Genomic DNA, 17,753 nt, shown 5'->3' with positions numbered 1-17,753 from the left:
ATGGCAGCAGCTGCTGCCATAACCCAGGTATCCATCTTTTCAGTGAGCGGTCCAGTTTACGATAATGGTGGTCTCTGCGGCGGATTCGCTGTAAGATTCCCGTTATCGGCAGCGGGAGAGGGCCCCCCCCTCGCCCTCCGTCGCTTACTCGAGCCGTCGGTAGCAATGGAGGCACTCGGGTCCTGTCTCTGGCTAGGTATGGATATGAGTGGGGGGGGGGGGGGAGATGGCCCCCACCCGCCTTAAACGTCACTTCTGCCCAAACCTCTTAAAGGGACATTTTTTTATTGCATTTAAATCCAAATATGAGATCTGGGGTCTTTTTGACCCCTGATCTCAAATTTAAGAGGACCTGTCATGCTTTTTTTCCAGACTCAGTGTTTTTTTAAAAACAGTGTAAAAATAAGTCAAATTAAGTAAAATCAATAAGATTTTTTTTTTCTTTCAAGTGCCCCGTCCCGATGAGCTTGTGTGCTGAAGCGAACACATATGAAAACGGTGTTCAAACCACAGATGTGCGGTATCGCCGCAATCGTTAGAGAGAGCAATAATTCTAGCCCTAGACTTCCTCTGTAACTCAAAACATGCAACCTGTAGAATTTTTTAAACGTCGCCTATTGAGATCTATTGAGTCGCCATTCCGGGCGCAATTTTGAAGCGTGACATGTTGGGTATCAATTTACTCGATGTAACATTATCTTTCATAATATAAAAAAATTGGGCTAACTTTACTGTTGTCTTATTTATTTAAAAAAAGTGATTTTTTTTATTTTTAAAGTGCGCTTGTAGGACCGTTGCGCAAATACGGTGTAACAAAAAGTATTGCAATTGACCACCATTTTATTCTCTAGGGCGTTAGAAAAAAAATGAATAATGTTTGGGGGTTCTATGTAATTTTCTAGCAAAAAAATAAATAAAATGTTAACTTGTAAACACTGAGTCTGAAAAAAGAGGCTCGGTCCTTAAGTGGTTAAGTCATCAAATGTACTGATGAGAATTTTCATACAAATGTTCTTACAAATACTTCTACAAATATTTGTTCGAAAATCTACTAGTGAGAAAATTTGTACGGAAATTCTTAGTATATTTCGATGGCCTGTCATTTGAAAAGTGCTTAAAAATATTTAGCTGGATTCAAAAAGACGCGCCTAACGTTAGGCAGGCGTAGCGTATCTCATATACGCTACGCCGCCGTAAGTTAGAGAGGCAAGTGCTGTATTCACAAAGCACTTGCGTCCTAAGTTACGGCGGCGTAACGTAAATGTGCCGGCCTAAGCACGCCTAATTCAAATTGTGAAGAGGTGGGCGTGTTTTTTTGCTAATGAATTGTGACCCGACGCGATTGACGTTTTTAACGAACGGCGCATGCGCCGTCCGTGGACATATCCCAGTGCGCATGCTCCAAATTATGCCGCAAAGACTTATTGGTTTTGACGTGTACGTAAATTACGCCCAGCCCCATTCACGGATGACTTACGCAAACAACGTAACATTTTTAAAATTTGATGCGGTTCCGACGTCCATACTTAACATTGGCTGCGCCATCTTTTTGGTGGAATATCTTTAGGCCTGAAAACGCCTTAAGTAAACGGCGTATCTTTACTGCGACGGGCAAGCGTACGTCCGTGAATAGGCGTATCTCGCTGATTTACACATTCTAGGCGTAAATCTGCGTACACGCCCCTTCCATTCTACTCCTTTGAATTTCCTTGTCACTCTGGTCAAAAACAAATTTGACGCAATTAAGCCGGCCATAGATAAATAGAAATGGAATTGTTTCAGCAGGTACTGACCGCATTTCAATCCATTTATGGAAAGGCTGGGCTGATCGACTTCTGTACAACCAGCCTGTTTAAAAAATGTCACTCAATCAGTGCCGTTGGGCATAGCCGGTGGTGCTGATGAGTGTATTCCGACAGTGGGGAACTCTCCTCGCAGTCAGAATACAATAGCATCTTGGAAGGGATTCTCCCATCCACCTTGTATGTGTGGATGGGGGAATCGATTGATTTTCTTTTGTTCAACCCATTGGGTCTGAAAAGTGGACAGTAGACACTACCGCCCATAGGAGTGCACACAGGGTGTGGCGGTTGTGCCTGGGCACACCCTAATCATCCTGTCTGGGGCCGATTCCCCTTGCTGCCTGTCTCCCCCCTGCAATGCTGCCAGCTTCCCTCATCTCCTCTCAGGATAAGGAAAGGGGCTGGTAAATATTTAATTAACCGACCCTTTGTTTTCTGAATGAACACAGTGAGAGATCTGTACTGATCGCTCCGGTATTCATTCCCAACTGAAGCATAGTAAACTTTGGTTACTGCAGGCTGCAGAGAAAGGGACTGTGGAAACTCTGTCCTCAGTTTATTTCTCTGTGTCAAAAGTGAGACATAGACCCTTGATATTTCTGCAAAGCCCCATAATAAAGCTGCTAAATTTTTTTTTAAATACATTTAAAATAGTATTGAAAAAAAAAATAAAAAAAAAAATACCAATAACTACTGACACCGTTTACTGCCCTACTGACACCAATCTGTGCTCTACTGACACCAATCACTTCTCTGCTGATATACATGCATGTGTCTCTGTGCTCTAATGCCGCGTACACACGATCATTTTTCGGCATGAAAAAAAAAACTTTGTTTTTCATCATGTCCAAAAAACGACATTTTTCCAACATCATCATTAAAAACTATGTTGCCCACACACCATCGTTAAAAAAAAAAAAAAAGATGAACAAAACGCGGTGACGTACAACACGTACGACGGCACTCTGAAGGGGAAGTTCTATTCGCCTTTGGGCTGCTTTAGCCGATTCCGTGTGAGTAAAAGACGATTCGCGCTTTTCTGTCTGTTACAGCGTGATGAATGAGCTTACTCCATTATTAACGGTAGTTTTACCTGAACGAGAGCTCCCATCTCATAACTTGCTTCTGAGCATGCGCGGGTTTAAAACGTCGTTTAGCCCACACACGACCATTTTTTACAACCCGAAAAACGAAATTTTTTAAAACGACGTTAAAAAATGCAGGATGTTCGAATTTTTTTTTGTAGTTTTTCAGAAGCCGAAAAATGATGTGTAGCCCACACACGATCATTTTAAATGACGTTTTTAAAAACGTTTTTTTTTTTTTAATGCCTGAAAAATTATCGTGTGTACGCGGCATAATGCAATAGACCAGGGTCTCCAAACTTTCTAAAGAAAGGACCAGTTTACAGTCCTTCAGACTTTAGGAGGGCCGGATTGTAGCCTGTGGAGTGGAAAAGGCCCCATCGTTGGCGCCAGCGGGAGGACTAGGGCCCCATCGTTGGCGCCAGCGGGAGGACTAGGGCCCCATCGTTGGCGCCAGCGGGAGGACTAGGGCCCCATCGTTGGCGTCATTGGAAGAAATTGAACCCTTTCATTGGCCTCAGTGAGTGTAATCATCCCTATTGTTGGCACCAGTGGATGAAATACTGTAGTGCCCCACGGGCTGGATAAAAACAAGCAAAGGGACACAGTTTGGAGACCACTGCAATGGGCTGTGCCCACCAATGCTGCCACCCCTCTGAAAGACCCAAAACTCAGGACTAGACACACAGAATTTCAAATAATTTGGTAAAAAACGAAACAGCTCCCTTGTATGTAGTTCATATATTTGTATTTAGCTGCTTTCCTCAAATTCAGCTTCAAGGCTGTAGCATGAAATTGGTTCCATTCAAGTTGTTGGATAAAGGGATGCCAGTGTTGCTACTAATGGGTAAAGCTGGAGACAATAGGGTGCTGGATATTGCCAGTAGACATTTTGGAATCACCTGATGGAGACCAACTGACCAGGAAGTAGAGTGGGGTCTCATTGTGACTATATACATGTGTATACTCTATACTGTATATACTGTATGTAAGCCATTATATATGGATTCCCAATTAGTAGTTTGAACAAGGGGACCAAGCTCTAGGTTTGCTCAGGCAGCCCTCAGCCGTCTCTATCTCTGCCCCATGCTGAGGCTCTTCTAAGATATAATTGAAAACGATGCCTTCCCCTCCGCTCTGCAGGTGGTACACATACAGTATTACCCGCAGTAAACCATGCCTGAATGAACAGAAAATCGCCAGTCCGCCCATTTGGGAGACGCATGCAGTTATTTTTCCCTAAGAGCAGTCTGCAACTGAAATGAATTGCAGGCGCTCATAATATTTTACAAGACCTTCAAATAAAAGAACCTTTCACTCCTTTCATGAAGTAGATTGCTACATTTTTGTGGTCGGCGAACAGAAAGGAGACATTTAACTGAGACGCCCTATTTAGCGTAGAACACTAAGAATTAAGAATGGTAGGAAAAAAAAAAAACTGAACCGCATAGCGACGTCCATCTGTTCAAAGTTTACATCGGATTCCTTAACATGTTCAAAACCAAAAACCTCAAAAAGATCAAGCGGGTTCTCTTAGTCAAAATATTCTGTAACTGAACACAGTCTGTAAGAGCTGCATAGGGATCCTAGCCATAGGGATCCCAGCCATAGAGGATCCCAGCCATAGGGGATCGCAGCCATAGGGGATCGCAGCCATAGGGGTCCCAGCCATAGGGATCCCAGCCATAGGGATCCCAGCCATAGGGATCCCAGCCATAGGCATCCCAGCCATAGGCATCCCAGCCATAGGCATCCCAGCCATAGGCATCCCAGCCATAGGGATTGCAGCCATAGGAATCCCAGCCATAGGAATCCCAGCCATAGGAATCCCAGCCATAGGAATCCCAGCCATAGGGATCGCAGCCATAGGGTTCCCAGCCATAGGAATTCCAGCCATAGGAATTCCAGCCATAGGGATCCCAGCCATAGGGATCCCAGCCATAGGCATACCTCCCAACTGTCCCTCATTTCGAGGGACTGTCCCTGATTTGGAGCAATGTCCCTCTGTCCCTCATTCTCCTCATTTGTCCCTCATTTTGGTCTGATCTATATAGATGTATATAAAATGCACTTTTTATCTATCAAAAAGTTTTTCCCAGCGCTAAACCTTTAATCTGATTTCTAAATTGCTGCATTTGTAATTTCTAAAAGCCAATATAAAGAAATAGTAGTGGTAAAAAAAGCACTTGTGGGTTTAACCAATCTTATTTTTTTGTACAATTCTCCTTTAAGGGGGCGTAGCAAGGGGGTGTCCCATGCTTGCATACTTTTGCTGATAGGTGTCCCTCATTCCCATCTCAGAAAGTTGGGAGGTATGCATAGGGATTCCAGCCATAGGGGATCCCAGCCTTCATCTAATGCAGAGGTCTGCTCCAGTAGCCAACTCTGTACGGTGGCCACCATCCTTTCATGGAAAGCCCTACAGAGCTGAAGTTGTGTTTTTTTGTTTTTGTGCATCAACCTGATCTCCCTTTCAATGCAGATTAATATGAATCCCCAACCACCTCAATACAGGACCAATTCTAACATCTATTATACATGTAAACATCAGCATTTTTTTGCTAGAAAATTACCAGTGATGGCCTGTCCATTAGGGGCGCGCGGTCGCTGCCCCCCACATCCATGGGTACGGCCCCTAGGCTACATGCAGGGCACCGGACGCATGGATTGCATGTGTGTGTTTTTTCTTTAAGCACGCGATTAGAGCCAGAGGCTCTTATAGGCTTCAAAAAAGGGTGAGCTCGGGGCGCAGAGCACTGCGCAATGAGACCACTCAGTTGTGTGACAATAGCCAATGATTATTCGCTATTGTCACACTGATCCTCCTCCCAGATAATCAAGAAGCGGTCCTGAGACCCGTCACCAATTTGGCTGAAAGGACAGGTGATCCTATTGGTCGCCTAGGAGGAAGAGGGAGGAGACTATGGCAGAAGCCGCCGTGATGCAGAGGAGGGGGAGACGTGATGGAAGCCACCGCCCCCCCCCCCCAGGATTGCTGCCGAAATGTGTCGGATTGAAGGTGCTGTTGGAAGCCATGGCTACTAAAGTGAAGCAAGGCATTGCTGCAAGCTGGAGAGGTAAGTATTCTCCTTTTGTACACATCTTTTTTTAGAATTTTGTTTAATCAATAGAATCATTTTAAAGCCAACTACATATGGAATATATGCGAATATTACTATGGGGTAGGTCTTAAAATGTAATGTCTTCTCTCCCCCTTTCCGTCCCTGCCTGTCAGGAATCCCCAGTGTGAACTGAGTTAAAATTTTTGTAAAATCCTATAATCCACTCTATTACAGTAGTATATAATGTACAATGTGTGTGTTTCTGTAATATAATTGTGCCAAATACCTTTGTTACCGCGCAGCTCTGCACTTCTGTCACCCACTGGAGCCCTTTTCCCCGCATTTATATTACAGAAATAACACATTGTACATTATATACTACTGTAAGAGTGAATTATAGGATTTTACAAGCATTCTAAATTAGGGCTTATTTTCGGGGTAGGGCTTATATTGTAGCCCTCCTGGAAAATGATGCTAGGTCTTATTTTCGGGGCAGGTCTTACTTTTGGGGAAACACATTAGTGCATCGCTGGCTTATTTCTGGGAAGTCCCTAAAAAAATGATATTATCTTAACAGATTTCCAAAAATTAAGATTCCCAAGTTCTCCCAATGTGACTGTTCTTGCCTCATACATGGGATCAGGGTTTCTCAACCAGAGTTACATGGAACCATAGGGTTCCTCCAGAGGTTTCCCTGGGAAATTTCTGCCTTTCAAATAAGTTTCCACCGATACGATTGATTTGTAAGGAGGCAATTGTTCCCATACACCACAAATGTAACGAGCATTCTTCCCACGGACTACTATAGTCATTTTTAACAGGGGTTTCCTGAGACGGGGAAGCTATTTCAAGGGTTCCTCTGAGTTGAGAAAGACTGCATGTGATGATAGTTATATTAAAAATGCATCAGGTAACAACAGGGCTTTTTTTCAAGGGGAACTTGATGGAACTCAGTTCCATCACCTCTGGCTCAGACCCTTTGGTGCCTGCTCACCACAATCACTTGTAAACACAGAAGTCAGGTTTCCGTGTTTACAAGTGACAGCTCTGCACTCTGTGTGTAACCCCCCCTAAACTCTGCACTCTGTATGTAATCCAATCCTGGTATTTAATGCCTCTTTAACCACTTAAGCCCGGACCTTTAAGCAGCTAAATGCCCAGGCCAGGTTTTGCGATTCGGCACTGCGTCGTTTTAACAGACAATTGCGCGGTCGTGCGACGTGGCTCCCAAACAAAATTGACGTCCTCTTTTCCCCCACAAATAGAGCTTTCTTTTGGTGGTATTTGATCACCTCTGGTTTTTTTTTTTTGCACTATAAACAAAAATAGAGCGACAATTTTGAAAAAAATACAATATTTTTTACTTTTTGCTATAATAAATATCCCCCAAAAACATATATAAAAATGTTTTTCCTCAGTTTAGGCCGATACGTATTCTTCTACATATTTTTGGTAAAAAAAAAAAAAAAAAAAAAAAAATCGCAATAATCGTTTATAGTTTTATTGCATTTTTATTATTATTATTTTTTTTTTTTACTACTAATGGCAGCGATTTTTTTCGTGACTGCGACATTATGTCGGACAATTTTGACACATTTTTGAGACCATTGTCATTTTCACAGCAAAAAATGAATTTAAATTGCATTGTTTATTGTGAAAATGACAGTTGCAGTTTGGGAGTTAACCACAGGGGGCGCTGAAGGAGTTATGCTTCACCTAGTGTGTGTTTACAACTGTAGGGGGGTGTGGCTGTAGGTCTGACGTCATCGATCGTGTCTCCCTATAAAAGGATCACTCGATCGATGCAGCCACCACAGTGAAGCACGGGGAAGCCGTGTTTACATACGGCTCTCCCCCGTTCTTCAGCTCCTGGGAGCGATCGTGAGGGGGTAGCTAGAAACGAATAGCCGCGCCCTCATCCCGGATTGCTCCCCGACCGCCGCATGTACCGGGGGGGGGGTCCTGATCGGACCCCCGACCCACGGAAAGGCGGGGACGTACCTGTACGCCCATATGCCTGTACGTGCCATTCTGTGGACGTACATATAAATGCGGCGGTCGTTAAGCGGTTAAACCCTTGATTTGGAGGGTGTGTCTGGGTGGAGGGGCTTTGGGGGGTCGTGGTTGAGTTCCAGCCCCTATTGTTTGAGAAAAAAAGCCCTGGGCAACACCATCCTCCAGTACAGGACTTTGGCCTTGCTATATTTTGAAGGTGTCAGGATAGTAGATCTGTGACTTACGCGGTTTTTCCTTCGTTGTCCAACTTGGTGGCCACCACACCTTTCTTCCCCAGAAGAGCAGACACTTTGTCCGTTTCCCCATGATCCACGGCTTGTAGAAGACGTTCATCGTATTTGTTCCATTCGTTAGTCTACAAAAAAAAAAAAGAAGAAAAAACATTAATGAATGTAGCCGACAAAAACCCAGTTCCTGTAGCGATATGTACAAGTCTCAAAATACCTGGAACCTCATGCAAACCCCTAAAACAAAGGGAAAATCCGAGCTTAGAAAATCCATCTCTGATCTAGGAGGGCAGCGACCGAGCTCTGAGCAGACCTGTGCAACGCATGCAGCTTTGCCTTTATCAACGCAACATCACGGCTCGTACATAATGCACCGAATGTAAAAACTCCTACGCATTAGTAACTTAGAATGTCTCCGGAGATAGGCCGCCTGGTATGTGCTGACAAAGAATGACCATTAAGAATAAAGTGAATCTCTTTAATCAGTTTCACGACGGCTCCAAGGTAACGGAAGCGTAGAATCTGAGCAAAGTGTACGGGAAGGAACCAGGATCCTGCGAGCTGAAAATATTTGCCTTCGGATGATGGATAATGATTTGCCCAATTGCCCTAAATATAGAGCAGGTGGGGGTAGCCACACATTAACTACAGAAATAGGACTTCTATTTCAAAGAAAATCATCCAAGGCTTTCACAGATCCACACGTAAAAAACTGCACTCCTTAGAGTTCATTTATTAACCACTTAAGACCCGGACCTTTAGGCAGGTAAAGGACCTGGCCAGTTTTTGCGATTCGGCACTGCGTCGCTTTAACCGACAATTGCGCGGTAGTGCGAAGTGGCTCCCAAACAAAATTGGCGTCCTTTTCTTTCCCACAAATAGAGCTTTCTTTTGGTGGTATTTGATCACCTCTGCGGTTTTTATTTTTTGCGCTATAAACAAAAATAGAGCGACAATTTTGAAAAAAAATCAATATTTTTTACTTTTTGCTATTATAAATATCCCCCCAAAAATATATTATATATATATATATATACACACACATTATATATATACACACACATATATATATATATATATATACATATATATATATATATAAATAAAACATTTCCTCAGTTTAGGGCGATACGTATTCTTCTACCTATTTTTGGTATAAAAAAAAAAAATCGCAATAAGCGTTTATCGATTGGTTTGCACAAAATTTATAGCGTTTACAAAATAGGGGATAATTTTATTGCATTTTTATTAATTATTTATTTTTTTACTACTAATGGCGGCGATCAGCGATTTTTTTCGCGACTGCGACATTACGGCGGACACTTCGGACAATTTTGACACATTTTTGGGACCATTGTCATTTTCACAATTAAAAATGCATTGTTTACTGTGAAAATTACAATTGCAGTTTGGGAGTTAACCACTAGGGGGCGCTGAAGGGGTTAAGTGTGACCTCATCTGTGTTTCCAACTGTGGGGGGGCGGGGCTGGACGTGTGACGTCATTGATCATGTTTCCCTATATTAGGGAACACACGATCAATGACAGTGCCACAGTGAAGAACGGGGAAGCTGTGTTTACACACAGCTCTCCCCGTTCTTCAGCTCCGGGGACCGATCGAGGAACTCCAGCGGCGATCGGGTCCGCGGAGCTTCGGACCGAGTCGCGGGCCCGTGACCCACGGCTGGGAAGTTAAAGAAGACGTACAGGTACGTGCTTGTGCCCAGCCGTGCCATTCTGGCAACGTATATGTGCAGGAGGCGGTCCTTAAGTGGTTAAAGACAAATAGCCTGTTCACATTGTAAGGGAAAGTTGCACTCTTCAGGGGAAATTTCTCAAGAGCATATTGAATGTGGAGAAGTGTCACTTTGCAACGGATACCCAATCACACGCAAGGAAATTAAACGGCAACATTTTTGCTTACACATGATTGGATGATGGAAGTCAGCAGACTTTGACCTCATTCACTAAGCTGTAGGGAACTTTCTCTTACAAAGTGCAACTTTCCCTTGCAACGTGAACCACTTGATTGTCGTTAGTAAAATCAACGCGCCTGTAAGGTCAGTTGTAGATAAACAAGGTAAAGGCCCGTACACACGATCGGATATTCCGACAACAATTGTCCGACGGACGTGTTTATCCGGATAATCTGACCGTCTGAATGCTCCATTGGAAATTGTCGGAATTTCCGACAACAAATGTTGGCTGTGCATGCTCTCAAATTGTCCGACAACAACGGTGTTCCGTCATATTATCCGATCGTGTGTACACAAGTACGTCGGACTAAAATCCAAAGTACAAAACACGCATGCTCCGAACCAATGCCAACCATCAGAAACATTAGCAGAAGTTGCCCAAAGGGTGGCGCTAAAGATCAGAAAAGCCACGTAGTTTCGTGAATGTTGGCTGAAAAAGTTCACGACCAACACCCTTCGCACAAAAATCCACAAATTTGTCCGATGGAAGTCCGATCGTGTGTACGAGGATTTAGGGTAGTCTGGCGCACTACGGAAGTCAAACACCAATGCCTAGTACACACAATCTGACAAAAAATACCACTTTCAAAGTGATCATACAATAATCTGACCACGCACAGCTTTCGAGAGCCGATCATGACAGTTAATGCAACATTTTCTGAAGGAAAAAAACACGAAAAAAATATTTCTACAGTACCAGAATAAACTATTATCGTTTTAATCAGTACAGGATTCATCCGAAAGAAATCGGAAGACCAAGACCACGCATGCTAAGAAATGAAAGAATACATTACAATACAACACATTACATCACTTCCGAAGTTGTATTCGGATCTTGAGCCGGGATATTATATTTATTTGTAGGAATATATAGCCAACGCATTTCAGAGCAATAAAACCCCTTTCACACCGAGGGCATTTTGCAGGCACTATAGCGTTAAAAATAGCATCTGCAATCCCATTTTCAGATCGTGTATACAGGGCACAAGGCTCGATTTAAACTGCAGCGATGCGGGAACCCTGTTAATCCGGTACGGTTCCCACATCACATCCCTCCCACCGGAAGTTCACACTGCTGGGAGTGTCAATACAAAAGTTAAAGCGGGTTTTTTTTTTTTCTACCATGTCATCCAGCATACTAGCGCGAGCATACAGTATGCCTTTATTTAATTTTTTTGCGCCGTACTCACAGTTTAATCCCGTAGTTAAGTTTCAGACTCCCCGCGGGGAATGGGCGTTCCTATGCAGAGGGGAACATGATTGACGGCCGGTTATGGCGCGTCACCCTTCCCGAAAATAGCCGAAATAGGACTTGGCTCTTCATGGAGCCTGCGCAGTCAGCTCCTAGTCTGTGCGCAGGCGCCGTATAGCGCCGTGAAGAGCCGAGTCCTACTCCGGCTATTTTCGGGAAGCGTGACGCGCCATAGCCGGCCGTCAATAATGTTCCCCTCTGCATAGGAACGCCTACTCCCCGCGGGGAGTCTGAAACTTAACTACGGGATTAAACTGTGAGTACGGCGCAAAAAAATAAAATAAAAGGCATACTGTAGCTCACGCTAGTATGCTGGATTTCATGGTAGAAACGTGTTATTTAGGGTGAACCACCACTTTAAAAGACACCCCCAGATCAGTTCTCATGTTGCAGTCTGAACTGTCAATTTGGATGGGAATAGGATCGCATGGGTGTGAACACCCATGCGATTCCATTCTGGTGCGGACCAAAAAAAGGGTCCTGCATGAGTTTGGTCCGAATGCAATGCGAATTCAGCCATACAATCTGTGTGGCCGAATTCGCATCGCACAGACATTGAAAGTGATTTATACAGCAGTGGAAACCGGCTCCAATACCAATAAAACAATGAACATTATAGTGCCCACCGTTGGGTTTTTAAGGATTAGCATCCTTTACTGAACTTATTGACAATATATGATTCTGGACAACTGGAAACTACATTTTAATCATTTTTAAAGTGAAGTTAGAATATTATGTTATGAGAGTTACGAGAATTATTGCACTTTTATCTTCCTGCACAATTCCTTTACCGTGGTGGCTCTGTAAATATAGGTGGGATTCCTCGGGGGTTGAGGAATTACGGTTGAGATACTGCAGGACCCCCATAGTGATGTGTCTTTGTGTAATAGATCCTTGTGTTGTTCCAGTTAGAATGTAATTATTGTAAAGCTCCTATGCCGCGGTCTGTTTTTATAATTCCACAGAGGGATGGCTGGGATTCCATGATGAATTATGGTAACATATGGAAACACGAGTCTGAACTTTCCATAGACAAAGAGGGAGACGAGAAACTTCACAATGCGTTTTCATTTCTTCATTGTGAGTGAATAATTTGTATAGCGATACAAATGGGAACTGAATCGCCTTAAAGCGGAGCTCCGCGGGAAAAAAAATATTAAAAGCCAGCAGCTACAAATACTGCAGCGGCTGACTTTTAATATTAGGACACTTACCTGTCCTGGAGTCCAGCGCCGTCCTGCTGCCCCCCCCCCCCGCCATCCTCTGTGAGGGAACCAGGAAGTGAAGCGCTCCGGCTTCACTGCCCGGTTCCCTACGGCTCATGCGCGAGTCGCGCTACGCCTGCCGATTGGCTCCCGCTGTGTACTGGGAGCCGAGTGTTCCCAGAACACAACGGGGGGCGGACGGGAGGTGACGTCATGCCTGCAGTCTGCCCGAGACTGTGTGGCCGGAAGTGGGTGCAAATACCTGTCTTTAGACAAATGGTCGTGTGTACGCTTTGACGGGGAAAAAAACGTGCATGCTCAGAAGCAAGTTATGAGAAGGGAAATTTGCATAATCACCCCAAAGGGTGGCGCCATTCGAATGGAACTTCCCCTTTATGGTGCAGTCGTACGTGTTGTACGTCACCGCGCTTTGCTCAAGCATTTTTTATCACGATCGTGTGTATGCAAGGCAGGCTTCAGAGGAATCACGTTGAGAATTTTTTTTTTTCCATGACATAGAAAACGGTCGTGTGGACGCGGCATTAGAACAAATTTTAATGGTTCAAAGAACGTCAGGCTAAATGGTCGGCCCTCACGCATGTTCACGTCATCAAATCTGGCCCTCTTTGGAAAAAAGTTTGGACACCCCTGAGTTAGACTCCAAGCAATGTCTTCTTGGTTAACATTCTGCAGTAATGTGCATAGGGTGGCAAAAGATTAGAACTAAAAAAAGAGAATGTAGAGTGGTTGAAACCTACATTTTGTCCGGAGATGGGCTTTGAAGTCAGAATTTATCTAATATAAAATTGAAAGTGATGACATTGTTCATGCCACTTGTCTCTAATCTGGGTGAATACTGAGAGGTTTCACCAGGTGACCCATGTGAACTGCCAAGAAGCAGTCTCTTATTAACCACTTAACCCCCGGACCATATTGCTGGTCAAAGACCAGAGCACTTTTTGCGATTCGGGACTGCGTCGCTTTAACGGACAATTGTGCGGTCGTGCGACGTGGCTCCCAAACAAAATTGGCATCCTTTTTTTCCCACAAATAGAGCTTTCTTTTGGTGGTATTTGATCACCTCTGCGGTTTTTAGTTTTTGCGCTATAAACAAAAATAGAGCGACAATTTTGAAAAAAAAAATGAATAATTTTTACTTTTTGCTATAATAAATATCCCCCAAAAATATATAAAAAAAACTATTTTTTTCCTCAGTTTAGGCCGATACGTATTCTACATATTTTTCGTAAAAAAAAAAATCGCAATTAACGTTTATTGATTGGTTTGTGCAAAAGTTATAGCTTTTACAAAATAGGGAATAGTTTTATGGCATTTTTATTAATATTTTTTTTTTTACTAGTAATGGCGGCGATCAGCGATTTTTTTCGGTACTGCGACATTATGGCGGACACTTCTGACACATGTTTGGGACCATTGGCATTTATATAGCGATCAGTGCTATAAAAATGCATTGGATTACTATAAAAATGCCACTGGCAGTGAAGGGGTTAACACTAGGGGGCGGGGAAGGGGTTAAGTATGTTCCCTGGGTGTGTTCTAACTGTATGAGGGGGGGTGGCCTCACTAGGGGAAATGACTGATCGCTGTTCATACGTTGTATGAACAGACTGTCAGGCATTTCTCCCCTGACAGGACCGGGAGCTGTGTGTTTACACACACACACAGATCTCACTCCTCACTCTGTAACAAGCAATCGCGGGTGCCCGGCGGCAATCGCACGCGAGTCAGGGACGAGCCGGCGGCGCGCACGCGACCCTAGTGGCCGCTGCGAGAGCCGACGTATAGCTACGGGCTCTCGCACAGGGGAGCCGACCTGCCGCTGTATAACTGAGGCGGCTGGTCGGCAAGTAGTTAATTTGCTGTTATGACATTCCCCGACTGTTCTCTGTTGCTTGGGGGGGGCTGTTTGGTATTTTCAAAAGGTAAAATTCCATCACATGGCACGATGATTCAATTCGCGGGACAAAACGCCGCGATTTTGTACACCTAGGTGTGAATGCAGCCTTAATACAGGTACTTTAAAAGTAGCAAACATTAGTTGTTCTCCTCTCAATGTTTCCAATGTCCATAGAAGGACACATTTTTAGAAGTCATATGTAAGCACAGAACTATTCACACACCATGTAATACCTCTTATTAGAATATCCAGGTTACTGTACACAGCTACAAAGCCACAAAATACTAAACAAACAGAAACGAGCCAAGAGGTCACTTCTGTGAGCATGCTGAAGGGTTTATCCAAATCACTTTATCCACAAGAAATGAGACAATATGGAAGGAATGAAATATGACCAGCTATGTATAGAAGACACCCAGGCACTGGGGTAAATGTGATCCACTTCTAGTTTGAACACCATGACTTGGTCACAGCCAACTATAAAACACAACAGATCAAGGACTATAGGTCAACACTAATGCCGCGTACACACGATCGGAATTTCCGACAACAAATGTTCAATGGGAGCTCGCTATAAGAAATTCCGACCGTGTGTAGGCTCCATCGGACATTTATGGCAACAAAAATTTGAGAGCTGGATCTCAAATTTTCCGACAACAAAATCCGTTCTCGTAAGTTCCGAGCGCGTGTAGACAATTCCACGCATGCTCTGAATCAAGTGCGAGACGGAAGCGCTCAGTCTGGTAAAACTAGCGTTCGTAACGGAGATAGCACATTCGTCAAGCTGCAAATCTTTTAATCTTTTCATGCAGCGCAAAAAAAAATACGAACCCACAAGCAGAAACTGAAGAGCAGTAACGGACTGAAAAGCATGAATTGCCTCTCACCAAACTTCTACTAACTCGGGATTAGCAGAAGGAGCCCAAAGGGTGGTGCACTTGGTATTGAACTTCCATTTTATAGTGCCGTCGTACGTGTTGTACGTGACCCGCGTTCTTGGTGATCGGAATTTCCGTCAACATTTGTGCGACTGTGTGTATGCAAGACAAGTTTGAGCCAATACGTGTCGGAAAAAAATCCACGGTATTGATGTCGGAATCGCCTGTACGCGGCATAACTAATGTCTAGGCCAGTTTATTCTCTTAGCATATTGCATAGCCTAAAACAAAAAAATGTTTTTTGAGTACTGGAAGCCAACGGCTTGAAGAAAATGTGATGCCCAGTGCTTATCTTGGTGGTTAAAGTGGAAGCAGCAGGTGAAGGAGGAGAACCCTAGGCCAAGACTTGCCATTGCCAGGCCACAGCCCTAGGTGACCCTCCAGGGTGTCTGGATTCTGTACTGTGGTCGCCTCCAAGCTGATGGTACCTCAAATATCTCCAGTACCATTTCTGTTAGGCCACTGCATCAGGAAGCACATGGCAAGGTGGAAGCTTCATCTTCTACCAGCTCTAGAGGGCACAACCTGAGAGTTTATACTCACCCTGCCTCAATGGTAGATAGAATTTTGGGACAACAGATAATTACCAATCTCATTGAAAATGAAACTTCACAACAGTCCTCGTATGATTTATCTCCAATCGGATCCCAAGGTTCTGGATGATGAAAGGTAAATGATCTCTTCGGGTGAATTTGTGCAATAAACTCCTAGTTGTGACCTGCACCGTTGTTTGTAGGTGACCCGTCACTCTTCATTGATGAGACTGGTGAGATACTTGTCTAGTCCTTGAATATTTGACATTCCTCACATATATGTGGGATTTTATCTCAGAGTTCACATCGGCAAACACGTTTTCAATAATAATTAATACTCAACACACAGGAACAAGCGAGGGGGTGGTGGCGGCATTCTGTGGCACCGATCACCTGAATTACAAGTGGACAGACGAATTCCGCAAGAATTCCAGAATAGCTGCTTGATGACCCCCAGCAGGCAGGTCAAATACTCACCACATTAATAAATAACCGCATTTAGCGCACTTCATACCAAAGCAGGCAACGATGAATTAGACCTAAGCCTAGTACACACTACTCGTTTTTTTTTTTTAAACCCCAACAGCTCAGATAAGGGCCGCTGTACCAACTATCCGTTGATAGTACAGCGATCTCCTCTGCTGAGCCATTGTGTTCTGACATGGGGAGGGCCCCCCTGCCAGAACACTCCAGTCACTGTTCTTAGCCATTGGCTGAGAGCACTGATCAGAAGCCGATCAGCTGCTGGTTTCCAGGATGCACGGCCAACAGAAGCTTCTATTAGACCAGCTGCCATACGCACGCCGCCTGATGACATCATCGGTTGCTAAGGGCAGGTCGGGCGGCTTGCACAGAGAACAGAGGAGGAGAGAGCCGGGAGGATACTGGAGGGGATCTCTCCTGCTCCTTTGTACATAGATGTAAAAAAATGGCAATCAATATTGATTGGTCAGTACCGGGCTGTGTGTAATTTAGCTTTAGTAAGAGTCGGTTCACACAGCAGCGGCACGACTTCGGGGGCGACTCTGCAAGTCTTCCTGAGGACGACTTCAGAGGCGATTTGCAAAACGACTTCTGTAATGCAGGTCGCCCCGAACCGCCCCCGAAGTCGTACAGGAACCTTTTTCTAAGTCGGAGCGACTTGCGTCGCTCCTATTAGAAACGGTTCCATAGCATTCAATGGGACGCGACACGTCAGGCGGCTCAGCCGCCTGTCGTGTCGCCCCAGTATGAACCGGGTCTTAGGGAAAAAAGAAGGGATTTAGGAGGGGGGATGTGTGGTAGGAGAGGGAATTTTGGAGGAGGATTTGTGCTAGGAGGGGAGATTTGTGCGGGGGGGTTAGTATTGGAGAGGGGGGATTTGTACTAGTAGGGGAGATTTGAGGGGGTGATGTGTGCAAACGGGGGATTGGGGGAAATTACAACCTACTGACCACTTAAAAGCGGAGCTCCACCCTAAAGTGGAACTCCCGCTGATCGGAAACCCTCCCCCCTCCGGTGTCACATTTGACACCTTTCAGGGGGAGGGGGGTATTGCACCCACTTCCGGCCACAGTCTACGGGCAGGACGTCACCTTCCGTCCTCCCCCCCGTTGTGCTCTGGGAACACTCGGCTCCCAGAGCACAGCGGGAGCCAATCAGCAGGCGCAGCGCAACTCGCGCATGCGCCGTAGGTAACCGGGCAGTGAAGCCGGAGCGCTTCACTTCCTGGTTCCCTCACGAGGATGGTGGGGGGTCAGC

At 44.7% G+C, this 17,753-nt stretch overlaps 1 protein-coding gene across 2 annotated transcripts in view; it reads right to left on the bottom strand.

The window, feature by feature from the left end:
* Positions 1-17,753, bottom strand: part of RAI14 (retinoic acid induced 14) — a 264,682-nt gene that overhangs the window by 107,893 nt on the left and 139,036 nt on the right. For both annotated transcript variants that reach the window (XM_040338172.1, XM_040338181.1), the window contains exon 3: positions 8,190-8,320. In XM_040338172.1, the coding sequence (XP_040194106.1) occupies positions 8,190-8,320 (131 nt within the window). The remainder of the gene's footprint in view (positions 1-8,189; positions 8,321-17,753) is intronic.

Source organism: Rana temporaria, chromosome 1 (assembly GCF_905171775.1).
Source record: "Rana temporaria chromosome 1, aRanTem1.1, whole genome shotgun sequence".
Lineage (NCBI taxonomy): Eukaryota > Metazoa > Chordata > Amphibia > Anura > Ranidae > Rana > Rana temporaria.
Note: the sequence above shows the minus strand (reverse complement) of the source record. Positions and strands in the feature narration are given on the sequence as shown.